The sequence below is a fragment of the Arthroderma uncinatum genome, assembly GCF_011692745.1.
Source record: "Arthroderma uncinatum strain CBS 119779 chromosome Unknown scaffold4, whole genome shotgun sequence".
Classification (NCBI taxonomy): domain Eukaryota; kingdom Fungi; phylum Ascomycota; class Eurotiomycetes; order Onygenales; family Arthrodermataceae; genus Arthroderma; species Arthroderma uncinatum.
Window position 1 is genome coordinate 3,142,085 of NW_022983866.1, and position 23,525 is coordinate 3,165,609.

General features: G+C 49.8%; 8 protein-coding genes across 8 annotated transcripts; 3 read left to right on the forward strand and 5 right to left on the reverse strand.

Moving 5' to 3' along the window:
• Positions 1-294: 294 nt before the first annotated feature.
• Positions 295-1,916, reverse strand: GIQ15_06309 (chlorohydrolase family protein; the record flags this gene model as incomplete). Its single annotated transcript, XM_033553726.1, has 2 exons — positions 295-1,499; positions 1,553-1,916. 2 exons carry the CDS (start codon positions 1,914-1,916, stop codon positions 295-297), a joined length of 1,569 nt encoding a protein of 522 aa, XP_033404870.1.
• Positions 1,917-2,866: 950 nt separating this feature from the next.
• On the reverse strand, positions 2,867-4,066 carry GIQ15_06310 (uncharacterized protein; the record flags this gene model as incomplete). The annotated part of the gene is made up of 1 exon (XM_033553727.1): positions 2,867-4,066. One exon carries the CDS (start codon positions 4,064-4,066, stop codon positions 2,867-2,869), a length of 1,200 nt encoding a protein of 399 aa, XP_033404871.1.
• A 231-nt stretch (positions 4,067-4,297) lies between these two features.
• GIQ15_06311 (glycine dehydrogenase) lies at positions 4,298-8,214 on the forward strand (the record flags this gene model as incomplete). The annotated part of the gene is made up of 3 exons (XM_033553728.1): positions 4,298-4,301; positions 4,586-8,050; positions 8,156-8,214. 3 exons carry the CDS (start codon positions 4,298-4,300, stop codon positions 8,212-8,214), a joined length of 3,528 nt encoding a protein of 1,175 aa, XP_033404872.1.
• A 1,256-nt stretch (positions 8,215-9,470) lies between these two features.
• Positions 9,471-10,639, forward strand: GIQ15_06312 (uncharacterized protein; the record flags this gene model as incomplete). Its single annotated transcript, XM_033553729.1, has 2 exons — positions 9,471-10,186; positions 10,276-10,639. The coding sequence occupies 2 exons, from the start codon at positions 9,471-9,473 to the stop codon at positions 10,637-10,639; spliced, it is 1,080 nt and encodes a 359-aa protein (XP_033404873.1).
• Positions 10,640-12,644: 2,005 nt separating this feature from the next.
• GIQ15_06313 (uncharacterized protein) lies at positions 12,645-13,094 on the reverse strand (the record flags this gene model as incomplete). The annotated part of the gene is made up of 1 exon (XM_033553730.1): positions 12,645-13,094. The coding sequence occupies one exon, from the start codon at positions 13,092-13,094 to the stop codon at positions 12,645-12,647; it is 450 nt and encodes a 149-aa protein (XP_033404874.1).
• Positions 13,095-13,810: 716 nt separating this feature from the next.
• On the forward strand, positions 13,811-15,461 carry GIQ15_06314 (aromatic-L-amino-acid decarboxylase; the record flags this gene model as incomplete). Its single annotated transcript, XM_033553731.1, has 3 exons — positions 13,811-13,859; positions 13,927-14,857; positions 14,909-15,461. The coding sequence occupies 3 exons, from the start codon at positions 13,811-13,813 to the stop codon at positions 15,459-15,461; spliced, it is 1,533 nt and encodes a 510-aa protein (XP_033404875.1).
• Positions 15,462-15,696: 235 nt separating this feature from the next.
• GIQ15_06315 (uncharacterized protein) lies at positions 15,697-16,510 on the reverse strand (the record flags this gene model as incomplete). The annotated part of the gene is made up of 2 exons (XM_033553732.1): positions 15,697-16,050; positions 16,106-16,510. 2 exons carry the CDS (start codon positions 16,508-16,510, stop codon positions 15,697-15,699), a joined length of 759 nt encoding a protein of 252 aa, XP_033404876.1.
• Positions 16,511-17,927: 1,417 nt separating this feature from the next.
• Positions 17,928-23,383, reverse strand: GIQ15_06316 (acid trehalase; the record flags this gene model as incomplete). Its single annotated transcript, XM_033553733.1, has 6 exons — positions 17,928-17,953; positions 18,018-18,815; positions 19,583-20,681; positions 20,741-21,034; positions 21,098-22,840; positions 23,156-23,383. 6 exons carry the CDS (start codon positions 23,381-23,383, stop codon positions 17,928-17,930), a joined length of 4,188 nt encoding a protein of 1,395 aa, XP_033404877.1.
• Positions 23,384-23,525: the final 142 nt, after the last annotated feature.

Consider the following 23,525-nt stretch of genomic DNA (forward strand, 5'->3'; position numbering starts at 1 on the left):
GAATAGTAATTATGAAAATACATGAAAAAAAACATCGAAAATAGGCAGGAAAATCGAGCTGCATGCTAGGATGAACCAACTATCAATTCTCTGGGCGGAGGAATCCCTAACTAGGAGGAAGAACACTTCTTCTACTTACGGGACCTTGAATCAGATCCCTATATCAGCCAATGCCCTAGTTACTAGGCTATGTATCCAGAATGCAATAGTGAAATACAGATATTTAATAGTAACCCTTTATGCTTTCTCTTCTAGCTGTCCTGTGCTCCCATGTACAAGTATATACAGAGTAGGCTAAGCCGACCCATGCACCAATCTTCCACCGACCCAAACAGCCTTGACATTCCTATCATCTCCTGTCCACATCCATTTGGCAACCCGTTCCTCCCAAGATTCCCATCCATACATGCACACATTCCCATATTGTTGCAAGGTGGATCTTTCATCTATGGACTGTCCATTATCCTCAACACTGTCCCCAAGCTCAATCATCTGCGCATCCCAAAACATCCCCTTTTCGAACCCCCCAATCTCATCCTCCATTTTAAACACTTTAGCCCCGCCTCTAGTTGCCAGGTACAGGGCTTCTTCGACACTAAGTTTCTCACGTCCCCCGGTTTTCTTTCTGTTTTGGAATGCCACAAGCCTGGACACGAGGGACGCTTGTCGAGCTGTTTCAAGAATGCTTGGGCTATACCCTCCACTGGCGTCGGTGCCGAGGCCAACACTGATGCCGTCATCAAGGAGCGTGCGGATAGGGCACATTCCGGAGCTCAGTGATGTATTTGATGCTGGGCAATGTGCTATGCCAGCAGATCTCTCACGTATCAACGCTCGTTCGGATTCGAGTAGATGAATCCCATGCGCTAGCACCGTGCGAGATGTTATGAGATTGGCTTTATCGTATACTTCGGTATACGTAGAACAATCTGGGAACAAAGATTTAACTGCTTCAATCTCATCCTCGTTCTCCGAGATATGGGTTTGGATGTAAGTCGGTGGGTTTGTAGAGGCAGCTAGGTCCCCCAGCTGGGCAAGTGCGGCACTTGTACAAGAGATTGCAAAGCGAGGAGTGATGATTGGTTTCACAAGGGTTCCCCGCGGGTCTAGGCGGTGAATATATTCCATAGACGCCTTGGTGGCCTCTACCATCGCTGCCGTAGATTCATCTCGATAAAAATCCGGGCAGGTATCGGGGTTGTCCATGCAAACTCGGCCAATGAACGCCCGCTGACCCTTTGTATGGCAAATTGAGGCTAGAAGATTCGTGGCGGGAACATGGACGGTTGCATAGTATGCCGCACTGGTAGTACCATGAGACAAAGTACGGGCCACAACAGCATTATAGATTGTGTGAGCTCTCTTCGTGGGCGTGTCAGGGGTCTCCTTGTCTCCAAACGAGGCCTCCATGGGGAAGGTATATTTATTCAGCCAATCGAGGAGGGTTGTCGAGCCAAATATTCCGCAATTGGGGTATTGGGGTGCATGTATGTGTGTATCTATAGCATGTTAGGTCCAGAAATTCCAGTGTATAATGAGAAGCACATCCTACCAATAAACCCAGGAAAGAAAAATCCATTCTTATCCTGCCTAGCCCGTATCACCCTTACGCGCTGGACGGTGCTCGCGCAATCTTGGGCCTCCTTATCATCGTATACCAGCTTCCAACCCATGCTCTCGGCCCATTCATTCAACTCCTTCTCGCCTCCAACATCCCACTTTGAGCCAGCGATGCGCCCATCCGAGCTATCCACCCACACGGCGCCATCGTTGATCGAGAGGATATAGGTAGGACCCGAGGTAGGCGTTGCAGGAGTCGCCGGTTCGCGTGGAAGTTGAATAAATGTCCCCAGGTAAAGAGTATAGCTGTAGTAGCTCGCCGCAGAGGCTGGTGAGACGGCCGGGATGTCGCCCATGCTGAATTGCCACAGGCCACAAATATGGACCAAGACGGAGGGACGGATTGATGCAGAGGAGACAAGGGAGGTGACAAGGCCGCACTTATATATCTTCACTAGTACTCAGCATCGCGGGCCTTGCCTCTCGGTGGCCTCCGCTTGGATATGTGGGGAGGTGTTTCGCTCCAACTAATGCTGTAGGAAGGGGGCCTGCTTTAGGAACGGCTAAAGAGAGGACACCGCGTATCAAACGAGCGGCAGGTTCAACGCTATACCAATCGACATCAGCTGGAGAAGCGAGACGGAGAGCCATGTTGAAAGGCTGAAGCTCCAGATGCTGCTCGTTGTTCAGCTTCAAGGGCGGCGATGACGGCGAGCTCCGGCGGGGAGCTGGTTAGTTAGCTGGAAGCAAACGTCATGGCCAAGCTAGCACGAGCCTCAACTCCGGATAAGCGCCGGCCACAGGATACTCTACTTTTTCAACGAGACAAGTTGGGAAGAGACATGTAGGAAGAGCCTGGATATATACCGCTTTTAGATGTTGGCAAGAGAATACGTGTATATTAAACTAGGATGTAGGTACATTAAGAGGATAGCTACTTCATTGCTCCTGTGTAGGCCCGCAGCGTCTTGTCATCCAGCAGCCTTCCCATCGCCTCAGCTTCCAGATATAAGCTGATATCAACGCCTCCTCCATCCGCCTCGCTGGTTTCCATGATTTGCATACAGCCATCCATCTTTGGCATTGCCGCATGCACATACCTGGGTGCGTTGCCGGTACCTGTGAAATCAACATCATAAACACGTAGTCTCATCCATGAAGTTACAAGCGTATGGCGGTTCCCGAGGAATGCTTGCCACAAGCGCTGCGGGGATATTTCATAAGCTGCATCATGTAATATCGCCCCCATTATCTCAGGTGTAAACTTCAGAAGTGTTTCTCGGATTAGAACGGCCTTTTCTCCAATCTAGTGCATGCTGGCTGTCGATCCAGGAGCTTGTACGTATCCGAGGAATATCGGAGATCCAATAAAGGAGTCGGAAAGAGGCGGTGACACGCGACTTCGAGCGCCGAATGAGATATTGAGATATACAGCTTCATCGGACTGTGAGTGCCCTCGAGCTCGGTTGATAAGGCTCCAGAGATGGGCCAGAAGACTATCCAGCCTTGAAATATCTGGGCGGCCCGGTTGAAACTCCCTAGCAGCACTGCGCATATTGAGAATCTCAGATGGGCTGAAATGGAGCTGTACGTGGGATACAGGCAAGTCCAACTTCCACGTATGCCAAGGTGGTGACGTCGAGGGAGACGGGGGTCCAGCTAATACTTCTGCTGGCGGTTTAGACGCCTCTGTGGTAGGTATCAAAAATTCAGGGTAGCCCGGGGTTGAAGTCTCCCACCAATCATAACGGTGCATCGGCAGGGCGCGTGCTAGAGAGGTTAAAGCACCGTCTGCCACGTCAGAGTCGATGTTACCAGCAGCATGAGCGTCGAGCTTAGCCGGATCGAAAACCGGAGAACCCATGAAGGAGTGTCCAGGATGTCCATGCTGTTCGCGAGAAGCTGCCGCCCACTGATGCACGAATACCATCAGTGCCTGCGCGTCAGCCAAAGGGTGGGCCAGCTGCACGCCGATTGCATAACTGCCGCAGGTGAAAGTGTTTATCTGGACAGTCATCCCAGGCAGACCCTCATAGTCACGTAAGTTGTACAATGCTAACCGGGTATCCGAGATGTAGTCCTCCTGCCGGAAGTCTGTCCCCATCCACGCACCTTTGCCCGAAATCCTTTCGGCTGCCGTGGGGACCAGCTGTTCGAGCGCCTTCTCATGGTGGAGGATGGTCCATTCAGCTCCAGGGTCCGAGTGAGTGCCATAGGTAATCATTGGGCGGTTGAAGCGTTCACAGTGGCCTCCGCCTTTTCGAACTGGTGTCCAGTGAAGTTGGCCGGTCCACTGAGGATAGGAGTTGAGTGTGCTCACAAACGATGACCGGAGCCGAGAAACCAGAGCTTGGGATGGCGTCGCCTCTGTCGTTGCATCGAACATCCATATCGTTCCAGTTGGCGAGAACCGCGCGACAGTGGCATCGAGGATGGATAACGGTGTGGACGTTGGTTTTGACGGGCGGACCGAAGGGAACACCCGCTCTTTCCGGCGTGAATCCATGGTAAGGAGCTTGACCTGACTATAAGTAGTTATTTGGCAGGAGGTTTACCAGAGACAGCCTTCGAGTCCGCTCTTTATCATTTCTCAAGGTACGAGTATAAGACGAGGCCGTGTCCCCTGTCCTATCTTGCTGCATCTGAGCCATTATTACTCACGGTGACTGACAAGAGTCGATCCTCCAAGGCTCCTCTGTTGTCAGGACTTCATCTGAGGCTGCTCTGCGACTGTACCATGGGTATATCGTTATCAAGTTAAAAATGATAGAACTGTACTCCCTTCTCCATGTTCTGTATAGACGTCGACGTCTTGCCCTGTCCAAGTTTGGCCTCTTTTTAGGGCTTGAAGACGCCAAGACTGGGTATATTACATAATATATGCTCATGTGACGCCAAGCATCCTCTTATCAGATCACGATCCACCAATCGGAGCGCTTAGATAACTTTATCCCATGATAATCATCAAACTGACCAATCACAGCCAGGAATATATCTATTTTAACGCACCCTGATTGGCTGTCAGTGAACAAGGTGCATCATGTGACTTCCCCGATTGTCGGCCGAGGCACGCGGGATCTTCATCCTCCCCTCCTGCTCTCTCCGACTTTTCCCCCCAAGGTGGCTTTTTTTCCCGATGGCTGCGAAGCTCCGAAGACCGCGACGTCTCCCAACCTCTTCTTCCTCTTCTTCTTCCTCCTCTTCCTCTTCCTCTTCCTCCTCTTCCTCTTCCTCTTCTTCCTCGCTCTCTACGTCGGTGATGCAGCTGTTTTGAAGCATATATTCTCCAATTGGCAGCATACCACACCTCTGTCGCCTTCCGTTCGTTCGACATATAGATCCGCGATGGTAGCTGCTCTCACGGCCCTCCGCGCCGGCGGTAGGTATCTCGGCGGTCAACATGCTCGAGCAGCAGCACTCCGAACTCCTCGTCAGCTGTCACCGCTGACGGCCTGTCGTCAATGTCTTCAGTCGGCGCCCCGTCAGTACCGTGCTGTCGCCTATCGCAGCGTCCATTCCAGTGCCGCCGAGAGCAACGGCGTGGCTGATCTCCGTCAGCCGCTGGACAGCTTCCCACGCCGACACATTGGGCCGTCACCGTCATCCGCCGAGGCGATGCTGAGCGTGCTGGATCCGCCGGTAAAGAGCCTGGATGAATTCGTCCACCAGGTCTTGCCGGCAGACATTCTCTCGGCGAAGGAGCTCAGCCTGGCTGCCCCCAAGGAGGCTACCATTAAACTGCCACGGGATGGCCTGCACGGCGGACTGGGAGAATCGGACATGATCAAGCTGTTTGAGGCGTACAAGAAGGACATCGATGCCACCGGACGGTCACATATCGGATGTGGTTACTACGGTACCATCGTGCCACCGGTCGTCCAGCGAAACGTCCTCGAGAACCCGGTCTGGTACACCAGCTACACTCCCTACCAGCCAGAGATCAGTCAGGGCCGACTGGAGTCCCTCCTCAATTTCCAGACCCTCACGTCCGACCTGACTGGCCTCCCAGTCGCCAATGCCTCCGTTCTCGACGAAGCAACCGCCGCGGCAGAGGCCATGACCATGTCCTGGGCCACCCAACCCGCGAGCAAACAGAAACAGCCTGGAAAGTCGTTCGTGGCATCCCACCTGTGCCACCCCCAAACTCTAGCCGTCATGAGGTCTCGTGCGCAGGGATTCGGCATTAACCTTGTGGTCGGTGATATCATGGCAGACGACTTCAAACTCGTCAAGGACCAGGGCGAGAAGTTGATTGGTGTCCTGGCACAGTACCCTGATACCGAGGGTGGTGTATACGATTTCCAAGCTCTCAGTGACCACATCCACCAGCAGGGCGGTATGTTCAGTGTTGCCACTGACCTGCTCGCATTGACCGTCTTGAAAGCTCCCGGAGAGTTTGGTGCTGACATTGCCTTTGGAAACTCCCAAAGATTCGGTGTCCCGATGGGCTTCGGTGGGCCCCAGGCTGCTTTCTTTGCCTGCACAGAAAAGAACAAGCGAAAGATTCCAGGCCGTATTGTCGGCGTCTCCAAGGATAGACTTGGAAACCGTGCATTGCGTCTTGCCCTGCAGACTCGAGAGCAGCATATTCGCCGCGAGAAGGCCACCAGTAACATCTGCACTGCCCAGGCCCTCCTTGCAAACATGTCCGCGTTCTATGCCGTCTACCACGGTCCCAAGGGCCTGAAGGCGATTGCCGAGCGTACCATGGCTCTCACCGCACTCCTCAAGGTAAAGCTGAATGCTCTCGGATTCAACGTGCCCACCAGAGGCAACCTCGGCCAGGATGGCGTCGCTTTTGACACTCTCGTCATGGAGACTAGCTCCCAGGCTGAAGCAGACTCTCTCATGGACGCCGCCTTTGCATCTTCTCTGTACCTTCGACGCGTCGGTTCGTCCAAGGTCGGAGTTTCCCTCGACGAGACCATGGGTGTACAGGACGTTGAGAAACTGCTTTCGGTTTTTGCTAAATTCTCGCCATACAAGGGTGCTGAGGCCATTGACTTGGCTAAAGACGTTCAGGCGGTTCAAATTCCAGAAGCTGTCCGACGAACTTCAGCTTACCTCACACACCCTGTGTTCAACAGCCATCACTCTGAGACCGAGATGTTGCGATACATCCAACACCTTGGGTCTAAGGATCTCTCACTTGCACACTCCATGATTTCCTTAGGTTCCTGCACCATGAAGCTGAATGCCACCACTGAAATGTTACCCATCACCTGGCCAGAGTTCTCCTCCGTTCACCCCTTCACCCCAACCGCCGCTGTCAAGGGCTACATCGACATGATTGAGGACCTCGAGCAGCAATTGGCCGATATCACTGGCATGGCTGAAGTTACCATCCAGCCCAACTCTGGAGCTCAGGGTGAATTCGCTGGATTAAAGGCAATCAAAAAGTACCACGACAGCCAGGGCGAACCCGGTAAGCGTAATATATGCTTAATCCCCGTTTCAGCACACGGAACCAACCCAGCCAGTGCTGCTATGGCCGGAATGCGCGTTGTCCCTGTCAAATGCGATACGGCAACGGGTAACCTTGACGTTGCGGACCTCCGTGCCAAATGTGAGAAGCACAAGGAAGAACTCGGCGCCATCATGATCACTTACCCAAGTACATATGGCGTCTTCGAGCCCAGTATCAAGGAAGTCTGTGAGGTTGTTCACAAGTACGGCGGTCAGGTTTACATGGACGGAGCCAACATGAACGCACAGATTGGCCTTTGCTCCCCAGGTGAAATCGGCGCAGACGTCTGCCATCTCAACCTCCACAAGACCTTCTGTATCCCCCACGGCGGCGGTGGTCCCGGTGTCGGCCCCATTGGTGTCGCCGAGCATCTCCGCCCATTCCTCCCCTCCCACCCTCTCAACGACCACCTGCTTGCCAAACGACCAGCATCTGTTGACTCTCCACCAATCAGTGCTGCGCCATTCGGTAGCGCAAGCATCCTCCCCATCACATTCGCATACATCAACATGATGGGTGCTAAGGGTCTAACACACGCAACCAAGATTACTCTCTTAAACGCCAACTACATTCTTTCCAGACTAAAGCCACACTTCCCAATCTTGTACACTAACACCAACGGCCGATGTGCACACGAGTTTATTCTTGATGTGCGCCAATTCAAAGCTTCTGCCGGCATTGAAGCTATTGACATTGCTAAGCGATTGCAAGATTATGGCTTCCACTCGCCAACCATGTCCTTCCCCGTTGCCAACACGCTCATGATTGAGCCAACGGAGTCAGAGAGCAAGGCTGAGCTAGACCGATTCTGTGACGCACTGATCTCCATCCGTAGAGAGATTGCCGCTATCGAAAAGGGTGAACAGCCAAAGGAGAACAACGTCCTGAAACTCGCGCCTCACACCCAGCGCGACCTTCTAAGCGCCGAGTGGGATCGTCCCTACACCAGAGAAAACGCCGCGTACCCGCTACCTTGGTTGTTGGAAACGAAATTCTGGCCTACTGTGGCTAGGGTTGACGACGGTATGTCCACCCCCCTTTTCTACCCCAATCTAGCCTTTCCCGTTCATTCATACATCCTTTTTTAACGATTGATCCAACATTTTCTAACCTTGATATCTGTCATAGCATTCGGAGATCAAAACCTGTTCTGCACCTGTGGGCCCGTCGAAGACGCCACGGACTAAACAAGCCGATATATACCCCTGTTTTCTGCTATCATTAGCTACATTTCGGCAGCTTCCCACCAATTCTGTTGTATCCCACAACATCGCCGTTTTAAAAATAAGAAAGAAGAGAAAAATCCACCAACTATAATTCACCATTCTATCATGCATGCATGCCCCAATGTCTCAACACAAAATACCCTCTAGCTCCCTGTATCATTGAGCATTTCCTTTTTTCATCTTTAGACCTGTTCTTACGTGGATAGAGTTACGAAAATTCATTTTAACGTCAAAATACAACTTATTTCTTTCAGTTCCGACAATTTTATCATATCCATGAAATTTACCGGATGGCTTCGGATACTTGGCACGTGACTAATTAAATAAAGTTCGGGGTAAATATGGGTCCCGCCGATTGCTCCACTTTTACCAAACTTAATCTGACTCAACTATCAACATATCGACACATCGACATGGACAGCTGCCTTTTGAAGCCTTGAGGTTCGCAGAGAATGAATATCGCTGTAGTGGCGGTGCCTAGTTTTAGCACAGACGCCTACCTACTCGGTTTAACCCAGAGTCATTCCATAAATACAGCTAACCTCCCTCCTTCCAGCTCATTCCACGGAATATATTCTACGGCCCTAGGGATATATACGTTTATATATTACTTGAAAGCCAATTTACATCAAAGATGGTTTAAACAGGGCTGGGCTGGAGCCTTTGCCCCTACTCTAATTGAATATACGTAGACACGCTGATAGGTACACCAGCATATTGAAGCTACACGTGAGCCGTTCTTAGTGGCGCAGGGCAGCGCGGGCAGCACCGTTCAAAATATTGTACCTTAACAGTACTTCAGCATTATTCATTCCTGATAACGATAGATATGACATTATCATCATTCCGACCGTCGTTGATTGGGTGGTCATAATAACGCCTTTGAATGATTGGATTTGAACCCCACTGCAAATGTGTGCTGCTGGACCTACCAATACATTATGGTTAAAGTCGCCAAGAACGTCAGAAAGTATCGCTCATTAATAGATTGATGACAAGGACCTGGCCACTAAAAAGTCTCTGTATTATGCTTTATCGCAGAATAAGCTAGTATCCCACTTGGCCTTCGATGCTGGGCTTGCTAGGCTGCAACATGAGTTACGTATATTCAAATACCTCAAATCCTGAGATGCCGCGGCCTATAAAACAGCCAAATCGACTGCCGCGTATTCATCGCTCCACCTAGCTTTATTATATTTACTCCTTGCTGATCTATAATGTCCTTCAGCAATACTTCCATCATTTCGAATAACCAAGGCGACATCTCAAAAGATGTGACTCTCGATAGCCCACCAGAGGACAGCATCTCGGAGCTCGCCTGGTCACCTATAGCCAACCACCTCGCTGTCGCATCCTGGGACAAATCTGTCCGCATCTACGATGTCTCTCGCTCCGTCAAGGGCGAAGGCAAGGCACTCCTCTCCTTCCCTAGCCCTGTTTTAAGCTGCGCTTGGTCACCAGATGGCTCTAAAGTCATTGGTGCTGGAACAGACGGCTCTGCGCGCCTCTTAGATCTAGGCAGCAACATCAATAGCGGCAGCCAGACACAGCAAGTTGCTCAGCACGATGCTCCCATAAGGACTGTACGGATGATTCAGATTTCCAGTAGCCAGTCGCCCATTGCTGTCACAGGGTCATGGGACCGCAAGATCAAGTACTGGGATCTTCGACAGGCAAACCCTATAGGCACCCTTGTTTGTCCTGAGAGAGTGTATGCCATGGAAATTAGTGGCACCCAACTGCTGGTCGCGATGGCTGAATGTAATATCGGCCTTGTTGATCTCAGCCAGCCCACTCTCATGGCGAAAACTCCACAAAGTCCGTTAAAACACCAGATTAGGACTGTCTCTTGGATCCCCGGCGGGTCTGGTTATGCAGTCGGTAGTATCGAAGGCCGCTGTGGGGTAAATTATGTCGATGAATCAAACAAGAGGTGAGTACTCAACATAGACCCAACTGGGAGTGGAAAAAAAAACTCATCCAATTTATTTGTACTTATATTATCTCATACATGTTACTTAGCTTGAATTTTACATTTCGATGCCATCGCCGCCCCAAGGACAACGACCCCAAGGATCAGATGGTCTATGCAGTTAACGCTGTTTCTTTCCATCCTCGTTATCACCAAACGTTTAGCACTGCCGGTTCTGATGGCACCTTTTGCTTCTGGGACAAGGATGCCCACCATCGCCTGAAGGCGTTTCCAGTTGGAGGCGCCATCAACTCTACGTCTTTCAACCTGGATGGCAGTATCTTCGCCTACTCTGTCAGCTATGATTGGAGTAAGGGATATTCCCACAACACGCGTGATCATCCGAATAAAGTTGTTTTGCACCCAGTGACTGATGCCGAATGCAAACCAAAGCAACAAACGAGCCGGAGGTAATAACAGGCCGTACAAGATGGAGAATTGTGGAGAAGTACATATGGATGCATGCTATTCCGACAGAATGAATGGAGTCAGATAACGATACCTTTGCCATTCCAATAATAAAAACCTAGATCATCGGCACTTGGTGATTAACTATTACTCTGTTCATATTGTAAACTAATACATAGTAAATATACTAAAAACCCTCCAAAGTATTGCAAACCAGAGCCACGCGAACAGCTTTCTCACCCCAACTCGCCTCTATTCCTTCCGCTTCTCCATAGGTCAGGATGTTGCATATTAGGCCCTCTTTCCAAACAGAGTGGGTATTCCTTGTACTATTACTACTTGCACTCCGAATATGTAATCGATACTGGCTAGAGAAACTCTATAACTACCTGCTGTAAATTAGGTTAAGCATGGAACCACAACACGGGACGGCCCGGGATTTGGACCAATCAGAGTGAATAGATTTTGAGCTAAATTTTCATTGGTCACACAAGATGATTAGTAATAATGAGCCTCTAATTCAGGATTACTAATTGACTTGTTTGGCGTTCTACACTCTTCAACATCTAGAAACGACAAACGTTTCCTCTTTTTTATTTTTTTTCTGGGCAATGTTTCGCCCCTGAGGTTGGTAGGCCAACTCAACTGAAACTGGTAGCTATGCATGCATCTGCGATGCCAGCGATCAGTTTGGCTTGGCAGCCAGTCCCTATTGCTATGATGGCTTTAATTTCACCTTCACATTGAAGGAGTTTATCTCCTCTAGCACTAATACTACTTTCACACTATCTCTCATATACCAGATACTCCGTGCGAGTCTCACAACCAATGCATCATTCTCCTTAGTTTGTTTCACGAAACTGCTGGGAACTGTCACTTATGAAGGCTTCCTGACAGCCTTGTCGTTGCTATGGCAGGCCCAGGAGATAGATTATGCCAATCCCAACCGCTCTATTCCCATTCACTTTGGCAGCCATCTGTCTGCGGCCTTACATGAGACATGCTCGCTCCGTCCGCTCTTCCATGATGTCTGGGGTTTTCGTCTTTGAAACGTAATAAGTCTGACCCTACTCAACCTTGTCAGCAGCCAAACATTGACGATTCCCGATGGCCCATAATGAACCAGCGGCGCTATTCCTATGATCACCAACATTGATCGACTCATGGATCAACACTATTGCTTATACGCCTAGCGTTTGCCTCAAGCCGCGTCTCGATCTCCAGAAGTTCCTTCTCACACCCACCCAATAGCTAGTCTCGACGTCTCTACGCACGCATCCAACATGGCCATCCGAGGACAACCATCCTTTCTACACCAGCTATCGACCTAGATTTAACTCAGGTGCCGGTGGATTGTCCCGAGCCCTCTAGATACCTATATTCCATTCTGGCTCAACCTTGCCTCAGATTGTTGCTCGCCACAATCGGTGTAATCTCCCGCATTCTACAAGCGAAAGAAGCACGGACTAGCATCGAATAATGCCCTTGTGTTCATATAGGCACTAGCGGTCTTGATCCCTCCAGAAATGAAGTCCCTTCCAAGACTTGCTGTGTTACGAGGTTAGCCTGCGGGATGGCGGTCTGTCTCGTGTTTGTCTCCTCCTCCCTGACTAATTAAAGCTTGACTCCGCCAGAAAGATGACGAAGCCCTGGGGTCATTATTAAGATGGTCACTTCATAAACAGACATAGCATTAACTTACCCCTACAAGCGAAAGGCGCTGCATCTACCCAGTATACAAGCTCTAAACCTGGTCAAGCAACACTCAGATCTAGAGAGCAAATAATGAGATAGTAGTATTGAAAAATCGTTGCCATGACATTAAGTGTCATAATCAGATAAAGCGTATGATACATTCCAAAAAATCCGACAACTCCATGACTCCTGCCCAAATTCCGACCGCCAAAAATCCAGTGCCCTCCGTGCTATATGCTATAAGATAACCAAGTAAAATCAGAAGCCGATCGCTCACTATCTATGATCGGTGCTGCGACTATTACGTCGCTGTTGACTAGTTCGAAGCGTGTTGTGCCGGCTGAGTTGAGGGAATATATGTTGGCGGCGGTGTTCGTGTTCGTGGAAATGTATCATCCTGAGGCTTCGTTTGATCCTGCTCCCGCGGGGTGTATGGAGGCGCAGGGGGATAGAACTGGGCATCGTTGCTCCGCAGGCCGACTTGCGCCGGCGGCATCACCGGATAGTGAGTGTAGTCTGTGTTGAACTGCTGCGGCATACCGGGTTGCTGTGGCATATCCTGGCGCTGCAGCTGGATGTTGGGATGTAGTCTCGCTGGCGCGGCCTTCTCGTAGCGCTTCCGGGCTCTGTAGAAGTACAAGGCGATGGACAGGAGGATGAGAGAGCAGACACACGCAACCAGGACGGTCCTCTTGTCGCCCTCGAGTTGTCTTTTATGGTGATGGTGCAGCCGCGAGGGCATGAGGGAGGTTGGTAGGGCCGGCATCGGTGGTATCTTGAATATGAGCTTTAACGTCGATATGTCTGGTCGATGGGACACCTTGGACAGAAACCAAATAAATATGCCATGCAAGGCAAGTCGAGGTCCAACTCCGTCTTATAACAGAAGGACGCGAAGCTGTGGCAGTGTCGAGAGCAGGGATCGAGGGCAGGGATCGAGAGAGCGCCTGGGGGACCTAACTCAGCCCGTTATCCATGCAAATAATAACGTATATATGCCAGCAATCGCTATAGCCCCCAGGATGCGCCGCTTATGCTCATGCGAGTGAATGAGATAACTGCTGGCCCTGGCCAGTTGGAGTCGCTATTGGAGCGATGGTAAAGGCGCAGAGCCATGCTGCTTGGTGATTCAGCCTTGAGGCATTAATAACGGCCATCACCAACAACTAAGCAAGAGACATGATGCGACAGTCGTCCTGCAGAGGATCAGAGGGTAAGCGGTAGAAAGACAGCCTTGACCTAGCCGGTTGAAGGTGAAACGCTGCAGTTCCGCGATAGTTGGTATAATAGGCTTTCGGGTAGTTGGGATAATCATCTCTTGACGGACTTGTTGCCGAGCAGACTTCTCGACCTCGACATCATATCTTCCCCTGGATAAAATAGCCCGTCTATCAGTGAGGAATTCGTTGCTGAGGGTCCCGAGACTGAAACTGGCTTGTTTCTCTGTAGATTTGCTCTGTCCTGTATCCCTTTCCCCCCGCCATGGAGCAGGAACAGTTCCGCATAGCTGCTCATGCGGCTGTTGAAGAGAGTATGCTTGCACCGATAAGTCAACTGGTTGATGTATATATTCGTCGTCTAACTGTCTGGACCTGCAGTAATCCAATACTTCAACAGCCTGCCGTCGCAGCAAGTCCTCCCGGACGTCGAGCCCGGATATCTGAAATCTCGTCTCCCTCCATCCGCTCCCCAAGACCCGGAGCCATGGAGTCTGATACAGGCAGATATCGAGACCAAGATCAAGCCTGGCGTCACGCACTGGCAGTCGCCGAATTTCATGGCCTTCTTCCCGTCCATTGTTACCTACCCGAGCATCCTCGGTGAGATGTACTCGGCCACCTTCACGGCGCCCGCGTTCAACTGGCTATGCTCTCCGGTCGTTACGGAGTTGGAGATCACGGTCCTTGACTGGGTTGCAAAGGCCCTAGGACTGCCAGACTGCTTTCTCAGCACACCTCCGAGCCAAGGTGGCGGCGTGATACAGGGCAGTGCGAGTGAGGCCGTCATCACTGTCATGGTGGCTGCCCGGGAAAGGTATGCCAGAGACATCGTGAGGGCAGAGGGCCTCGAGGAAGACTCCGAGGAGTGGGAAGATCGCATGATAGAGGTCAAGTCGAGGTTTGTCTCCCTGGGGAGTGATCAAGCGCATAGCTGCACCGCAAAGGCCGCGCGCATTGTCGGCACCAGGCATAGGAGTGTCCCGGCTCGTCTAAAGGATGACTTTGCCATGACCGGAGCTGCTCTCAGGGAGGTGCTTGAAAAGTGCGAGAAGGACGGTCTTACTCCTTACTATATAACTACCACTCTGGGGACGACGAGTACATGTGCTACTGACAGGTTCGCTGAGATCAAAGCCGTTTTGAACGAAAAGGAGTCATGGAAGAGGATATGGGTACATGTCGATGCTGCATACGCTGGAGCTGCGCTTATATGTGATGAATACCAATATATTGCCAAAGAATGGAGTGAGGGGGTTGACAGTTTCAACTTCAACATGCACAAGTGGCTTCTCGTCAACTTCGATGCCAGGTATGCCTTTCTTTCCTTGCTTATATTTACTATTATCTAACTCTTTCAAAGTTGTCTGTTCATACGGAACCAAGTCGACTTGACATCTGCTCTTGATATCACTCCTCACTATCTCCGCAACCCTCATTCTGACGCCGGCGCAGTTACTGACTATCGGAACTGGCAACTTCCCCTGGGGAGGCGTTTCCGGTCGCTGAAGATATGGTTCGTCTTGCGGTCTTATGGAATCAAGGCCATGCAAGCACATATTCGCAATGGGATAGACTTAGGCAAAACGTTTGCGGAATTGATTCGTAGCCAGAGCGATTTGTTTGAAATCGTGACTCCGCCCGCGTTTGGCTTGACAGTTTTCCGTATTACCGACAAGGCAGCTCTGCAAGTTACTGGTGGCGATAGCAACTCTGTTACCCGCGAGATCTACGAACGTATCAACGCCGGCAAGGAAGTTTACCTGACATCCTCCGTCGTCGAGGGGGTGTACGTCATTCGTGTGGTGAGTGCAAATGAACTTGCCGAAGAGAAATATATCAGAAATGCCTTTGATATACTCGTTCGTGTGACCAAGGAAGTGTTGTCTGGTCAAGGAACTATCAAAAAACATTAAGGGCACTCGCGGCTTATAAAGGTAAATATATTGTACCCCTTCTCGAGGGTATTTTAGATGGGGTCAAGGTGTCATGACTTAGGGAGGCCAACTCTCCGCTCTACATTACGTCAATCATTTAGAATAGACAAGATAAAAATAGAAATCTATACTCTGCATTATGAATTAACGGATACTATCTGCTTCCTGTTTCCTCCCCCGCATTGCCCACAAATGATACACGCTGCATTGGCTACTATTTCCAGGTGGCGGTGATCATGTCGTCGATGATCTTGGTCAATTCTTGAGGACGGCTCAGGAAAGGACTGTGGCTGGACTCGATATCCTTGATGTTCCAGTCCACTCCGCTCTTGTCCAACATCATACTCTGAATAGCGGCGGGAAGGCAGTGGTCCTGGGTAGTGCGAACGTATCCGCGTCGACCGCCATTGTAGACCTCCTCCTGCCAGGCTGGAGACAGGCTGGGGGTGGTAAAGGCAGCCTTAGCCTGTGGCTTGAGCATGCCAACAGCCTTGGTGGCCAGGTCACTGGGAACATCGTGGAAAAAGACATCAGTTGGGTTGTCAACGGTGAGTTGGCCGGTAGCATCCTATTAGTATCAATGTTAGAAGAGCCGCAGTATCAATGTATAGAATATCACTTACGTCGACCTTAACGAAGTCGTCAAACTTTCCGCCCAAAGCATTGAAGAGAGAGACTCCCTCCTTGGCCAAGAAAGCAGCAATATAGATCAGGCCAACAACTCCCCCGCTGGAGCCACGATCTTTCTTGTTCAAGCCTGCAGCCGCCACGCTTCCAATGCATCCGCCAAAGGAGTGCATGACTAGAATGACATTCTTTCCATCATCGAGCAGAGGGAGGAGCAACTTTTCACGAACAGCAGCAGCGTTGCTGGCGACGGTCTCATCGTTGGGAGTAGCGGAGTCAACTCCTGGAAGCTGTAGGCATGCAGTTGGGTAGCCGGCCTTCTCAACTTCAGCTAGGAAGTCCTCGTAGTGGGCTGGGGTGTGCCAGGCACCGGGCACCAAGGCAATTGTTGGCTTAGACATGATTATATTGAACGAGAGGTGGGGTTGGGTAGAAAGTGGATTGTATGTTGTTGGAGAATAGAATGTTGTTTCTGTCGCTTGATTGTTGTTTTTGATTGTTGAGTAGAAGGGAATTGATGGGCATACACGCTCGCTTTTATACCATCGCATCCTCTATATGCAGCTGGATATCTAGCACGTACTGAGCCGCTCGATTATCCTTGGACGTTTCATGGTAGATGCCTTCATATCATGCTTCCTTCGGGAAAAGGGGCATCAGCTGCTATGAAGCTACCCGCCAACACGGGGACTAAATTATATATTGCTCCATCTTCCGACCACTCTCCTCGATTGCGCCGATTTGATTTCGAATGTCGCCGTCTGCTGAAGATGAAACTGAGATAGGATGCAGCTACTGGCTAGCGAGTAAGCTCAACCCTGGGCTGAATCGGAATTTAGGTGTTGCTGCAGGTAACTCTTCCGTGCCCTCTGGGGGATCAACCCCCCTGTAAGCAATGCATGAAGATTCATCTATATTTAATTATATTTTGCTATATTAGCAAATGAGAGTCAAGCGGGTAGATTATAAGTTCCAGACGTACCTAGTGATTATAGAGCTGTCCAGAAAAAATATCCGCATTTTTCGGAAGGATTTAAATTGACGTCACGATTGGAGGTTTCAACCAGGTCGGTAATATGAAGCTAAACGATCACCTCAAGCTGTTGCTCGGTTGGTATAAGTATGCATTCGATCTTGTAAGCCAATCGATAGCTAGTTTGGATTTTCTTGTGTCGATATATATATTAATTCTGGGTCGAGGGGTTTTCATTATGCGATCATGGCCTCGCTATACACAAGCTCTGGCCCGATATATCGATCTATGCTCTAAAGTCTAGGTTTTGATGAAAAAAGAATACGGAACGGCTGACATAGCAGACTTGCGTATGATGGGAAAGATCCAAGGGGGTAGACACCAGACGATCCAGCATAGGAACCAGGTAAACCCAACCAGCCTCTTCCATAACGCCGGCTTTCTGTTCTCGGGGGACTTGCCCTGATATTTTTGGCGGGAAAATGATCCGGTGGTGATCCAACGATAGATGGAACACACTATGTCCTCGATAAGAATCCCAACGGCCTGTATCGTAAAGAACATTACTACCCCAGACTCGTGATAAGGAATGTTCTGCATCATGTCTATGGATATATGCATCAACCCCGACACGAGAAAGGTCGCTTGGATTCTGACATATCGTATAAACAGCAATAATGCCTTTGCATCGGGCGAGACCTCGTTCGTGAGTGGTAGGCGCAGGATATTATGAGTGAGAAAAAAGCTATAGTTATCGAAAAGTACCCGGAGTTGTCGGTGCCATACCACACTGTTTTGATAATTAGCAAAGGGCCAACAACGGAATTCCACTGCAAGTATATCACTCATAAGGTCATACCTCCAAAAATTCCTTATAGAGGACAGTTCAGTCAATGGTCCGAAGATAGGTGGCCAGTCCCCAACGCTACTTATACCTAACCCGACGCCCAGTACAGAGACGAGATCGAAGAGTACAGTCAGGTTCAAATAGCCGGCCGCAGCGAATCCGACAATCGATCCCAACGTCTCTCCGAGGTCTTGGCCCGAGAAGTCGCCTTCAATTATGCGAGAGAGTATCTTTTCTTTGCCTGGACCAAATTTGATATTGGCATCCTCCAGCGACTGCGCTGTGATAAAGTCCAAGAGTAAATATCCCAGTATAAACCGAATAGACCGAAACGTGAGAAACCGCCGTTTCGTTACAAGATTCGCCTTTTGACGAGAAATGGCAGAGTAGCCATCAAGACGCCTATCAATGGATGAAAGGTCCAGAAACCACTTTATAGCGTTATAGCATCTCTTGGGCCATGGAAGTGCCACCACCGTCGCGCTCGCCTCCTTATGACGAATTATCCCATTCGCCGAGCCGGAGGAAGAGTCGTCCCTCGATTTATGATGACCAGGATAAGCTACCTTCGAAATGCAGAGCAGGTCAAATATTTCCAGCGCAAGACGGGCACCGTAACCGACCCCGAAGATAAAATTGAGCGGCATCACGGAGGTCGCATGCAGGGCCGTCTGGGAGACGATAATCGTCGGCAGCAGCAGCACCGGAAGCAGCCATGCTCGCAGGTAGGACGTCGGCGGAACGTAGACGAGGACGAGGACGAGGAGGAGATGCGCAGTGAATGCGGACAGGTAGGTGATGAATGTATAGCGCCAGTCCATCCCGGCGGGTTCCTTAACTAGCTTCTCAATTCCCAGCAAATCAACATGCCAGGTACCAATTACCCCTGGAATCGCAGTATTCTTGCAGTGAGCAACCCGAAGAGACCAATTTCAATATATATCGTGTCTATAAAGCAAGAAACAGCTTTGCCAGAGCTCATGTTAGTCAATATTCAGCCAGATTCATCGTTTGGAAGCCGTGCCCCAGCTTCGGAGTTTGAGATACTTACACAAAGACAGTGTATATACTCTGTACAAGGACAGGGAATACAATCACAGCAAAAACAACTTCTATAATCGCTTTCTAAGGAAAGAATTGCGCGGTTCGCGCGATTTAACGTGGCATCGCGGCGGTTGTGTCTAAAATTTTGAATATTTATGTAAAAAACGCCCAATTAGTAACATTTTAAATTTGCGCCTGGCGATCATCCTCAGCTTCACTAGCGAAGCAGTTAAATAGTGCAAATATTCAAGGTCAGGCCTATGCAAGGGAACATGACCATTATCATCGGGCCAGAGAGCTTTACGTTGATAGAGTAAACAACTAACAACAGAGTACTCGACCTTGTCGGCCAATAACCCTGCAGCATGGACAATTCGACGGGAGTAGAAGTGCATATTAACTGATTATCTGATTGGAACAAGAACACGGTTCAAATATCAAATTAACATTAGGACATCTGAATATACCCATTAGCTTAACTAATTCTGCAAGGAGGTTATAGAGAATCAGCCCGCATGGCCACTAGGCGAACAAAACGAGAACTTCTCTCTCCTAACATAACTATCCATTCTGAAGGCCTACACGAATTTATACTCTATACCATCGCACTAGACCTCAGAATTGACCACTCTGCAACAGTCGCCCCAGTCCCGTTGCCCGCTTTCACCTCAGCCGGACCTAATGCCTGGTTGCCCCTGATTAGAAGTGTCGCAAACTTCGTCACAGGCACCGATGACGGTAGGGTTATGTTTGTAGTATTTCCTTTGTAAGTCATGATCATGTTAAGATCTATTGTCATGGCATCGTACGGGTCTGATAGCGGGACCTTTGAGGTTTCCCAGATAGTGACTGTGCCAGGAGGGCTGCTGGCATAAGCGCCATCGAGATCCAACTGTGAGTTCAGCGGTTCATCGTGCAGAACTACTTTCGCGTTAACAGGCGGTGCCTGTGCCCAATCGAACGCGAAGCCACTGATCGAGGCAGAAGAAGCACTCTCGGGTAGTTTGACGGTCAGTGACGAGGTTGAGCTGGCGCGTAACGGCTGCCATTTGGTGGACGCGGCTCCATCAACTGCAGAGATGGGGAATTGTCCAGGAGAGTACTCATTCGGGGAAAAGACAGGTTGACATTGAACAAGGTTGCCAGCTAGCGTTTTTATGGAACCGGATTGGCGATTTGGAATAACCAGCTGTCCATTTGGAGGCAGGGAGTACACGGTAACGTTATTTTCGGGTCCAACATGGACAGTAATGGGCGCATTGGCATACTGCTTATCTGCACTTGATAGAGGACGCCGGTTCGTCGCTCGCTGAACGATAGTCTGACTGTAGTTTGCTGTTGCTTCAATGGGCCAGCCGTGCCAGTAAAATGTTCTATACTTGATATGTGGAATCTGTGGGGGCAAGTTGGGATTCAGATGCAATACCCCATCGGGTATGAGACGTAACCCCAGATACCCAAACACAGCAACTTGATTAGCTCCACCATTCCCTGTCAGGAAGGGGTACGCAGGATGTGTTCCCCCGTTACGCGACCAATCATCAACGAGCTGCTCTGAGAACTGGAAGAATGGGGCTCTAACGTATGGGCTGAATGAGTACTGTCCATACGTATAGGCAGAGCATCCAGACGGGGATACTTCATTCGCAACAATGGAGAATATCGCATAAGTCATTGCAGGGCCGTTGGGCGATTGTTTAGCCGCATACTATTCTCAGTCAGTCTACAGTAACCTAATTAGAAAGAATTTTCAAATGAGGGACATACATAGTCCAAATCCAAGAGAGCATTAACATGGGTATAGTCCTCAGTAAAACGAAGCGGAAAGGTATTTAATACAATGTCTGCTTGCTTAACCTGAGTACTCCCATTCATTGTTGTATATTCCAGGGTAATCTGTGAGCCTGGATCTCTGGAGATGAGGACATTTTGCGCCATGTCGTTCCATGTCTGGTTTTGCTCAAGGCCAAACATCTGTCGAAACATATTGGCGTATACCAGGGTGGATGCAATCAGGGCCATTGTGTAGCCACCCCCATCAATCGAATTCGCGAACTCGTCCTATAATTAGGTTAGCTTTGATTACTCTGGTAATTTCTAACTTGCTGTATCAACTTAACTTACTGGGTCAGTCATGTTGGTAACAGTCCATTTTGTTCCATTCTTCTCCATCAGATCGGCAAAGAAGGTTGCAATAGAATTGTAAACTGGAAAGAGATTCGATTTAAAATTCTCCGTGTCTCCAGTAGTTACCCAATTGTTAACCACTTGCAACCCAATGTCGCCATTCAGATGATATTGATAATCAAAACAGGGCCCAGTAGCGGTGCAATTGGCAAACCGTCCACTCGTCCAGGGATATGCAGCTGCATCCGACGAGAAACTTGTCTGGTTCTTTGAGGAAGTGAACTGCGTCTGAGCGTTTCTCAACGCCTGTCCATATTTATCGGCTCGATAGTTGGAAAATATCTGTGAGGCTTCAGGAAAGGCAACCACAAGGCCTGGCTGCATCCAAATATCTGCATCCCAGAATACAAGTCCACCATATGAATCAGAGGTCAGCCCGCCGACAGAAATGCTTCCACGATTAAGGGGTGCATTCTTTACAGCGGTCAAGGCATTGGAGCTAACTGTTGATTGTAAGAGATAGTAAGGATTCGCGACGGCAACAATGGAAGATTCGATAATATTGTGGTCAAGCGGAAGCCATTTTGTCTCAGGCGCGGTAAAGTCCTCTGTGGAGTCGCTAGGGAACACGGTTGTCCATTCAGCAATGTGAGTCTTCAAGCTCTCTTCATAGCCCGTCCGTAATGCCTTTGACGCGGCCTCCTTCGCAGCTCGCTTAGGGTCTTTAAACCCGTCTGAGGATGCAACACCAACAAATTTATCTATCTTTGTCGTCTGTCCCGCTCGTAGCTTAACGTCCACACTCTGGGCGATAGTCGACCCATTGGCGTGAAGGTAAGGCTTATCAGACACAAGAGACGAGGAAGAAAGATCCACGCCTTCTGTGCCCGTCATCTCTGCATATATGAAGGCGGTGACATTGTTGATACCCTCCGGATTCACGGAGGTATAGATAGCACCCCCGTCTGTGCCTGAGTCTTTAAACTCAGTCCTTACTGCAGAATATCCGTCTAGGACATTTACCACACTCGCGTTTCCATCTCTAGATGGAGTTATCTCCATATGCACAAGAGCTTGATTAACATGCAATTTATGTGCTATCAGCTGATAGAAAATATCAAATGTCCCATTATGCTGTTCTGGGCTCCAAGTATACTGCCATGTGAGGATCCCCCCTTTCATGTCCAAGGTGGAATTGAAGTTTGATATCGTGCTATTCTTCACGGCCGCATCAAGGTAGTTGCCGTCTCCAAGGTCCAAGATCAGGCCAGCCCAATGTGGAACGCCGCTGATGAGATCGCCTCCATATTTGTTTAGCCAGGGGAAGTTTGTGGCATTGATGTTTTGCTGGAAGCTGTAAAAGCCGGATATGGTAGCGAATGTTTGCCTGCGGGAAAATACCGGCCATCCGTTGATTACGTCGCCGGCCACGGGGACGTCCAATTCGAAGAATGGACCAACAGCAGCAACATTAATTCCCAGGTATCCGTTTGCGATGGAGCCTCGAGATTGGTAATGGCCCTGTTCAAGCTCAGCGGTAGTCAACCTCCAGTTCGCAACATCCCAAGTAACGCCCTTGAACTTGGTAGCATATAGAGGTGACTGGCTGCCAGAGCTTCCATTTTTCACTGAATGGGAGGCCGAGTTGCGGGCAAAAACCCCGGCGTTCCGTTCGGCATCCGACTCGGCGAGAGTCGAGGTTGGGGTTGACAGTAACCACAATATACTCCCAAGGAGCTTCTAACGATATCGGTTAGGACCGTACTTAGAGAAATACACCCATGGATAACACAATATACACTCACAAAGTATGGAGATTTCATGTTTGGGAGGCTGCCACCATTTACGGTAGAGGGATCTTGTCGTGTGAATGTTCAATGCAGCAGGAGACACACGGTTTATACCCAACGCCATAAGCTCCAAGGGCAAGGAAACCCCGGAATAGCCACGCACAATGAAATGAGAATGCTACCCTTTATGGTTCAATGATGCAGAGGAAACGGCACAGGAACTGGCGTGCGATTGGGGGAGCCCGTCCCGTCCGAAGCAACGAACCAGGCATTTTCGCTGCTCGGCACCCACAGCCATGACGTTCTTGCGAGGGAGCTGGGCCGGACCAGCTTGAATGACGATCGTAGCATGCTGAAAGCCGGGGAAACGCAAAAAAAGCAAAAGGTAAGCAAGTTGGTGCAACCTCGTATCTGCCGTGGTACTGCATGCTAGAATACCATGGTTGGCAGACAGAAGACGGGCGAGCTGCCATCGCAACATACCGGAGCTCATACGAGGACGGGTTGATATAGGGTAATTAATATCGACATCCCTCCGTCTCGTTCACGGCAACCTGGTGGTGTGTTTGGCTCTATATCAATAGTGACGTAGTTATGGACAAGGAAGATGGCCAAGTCCCGTGACATGCTCGATG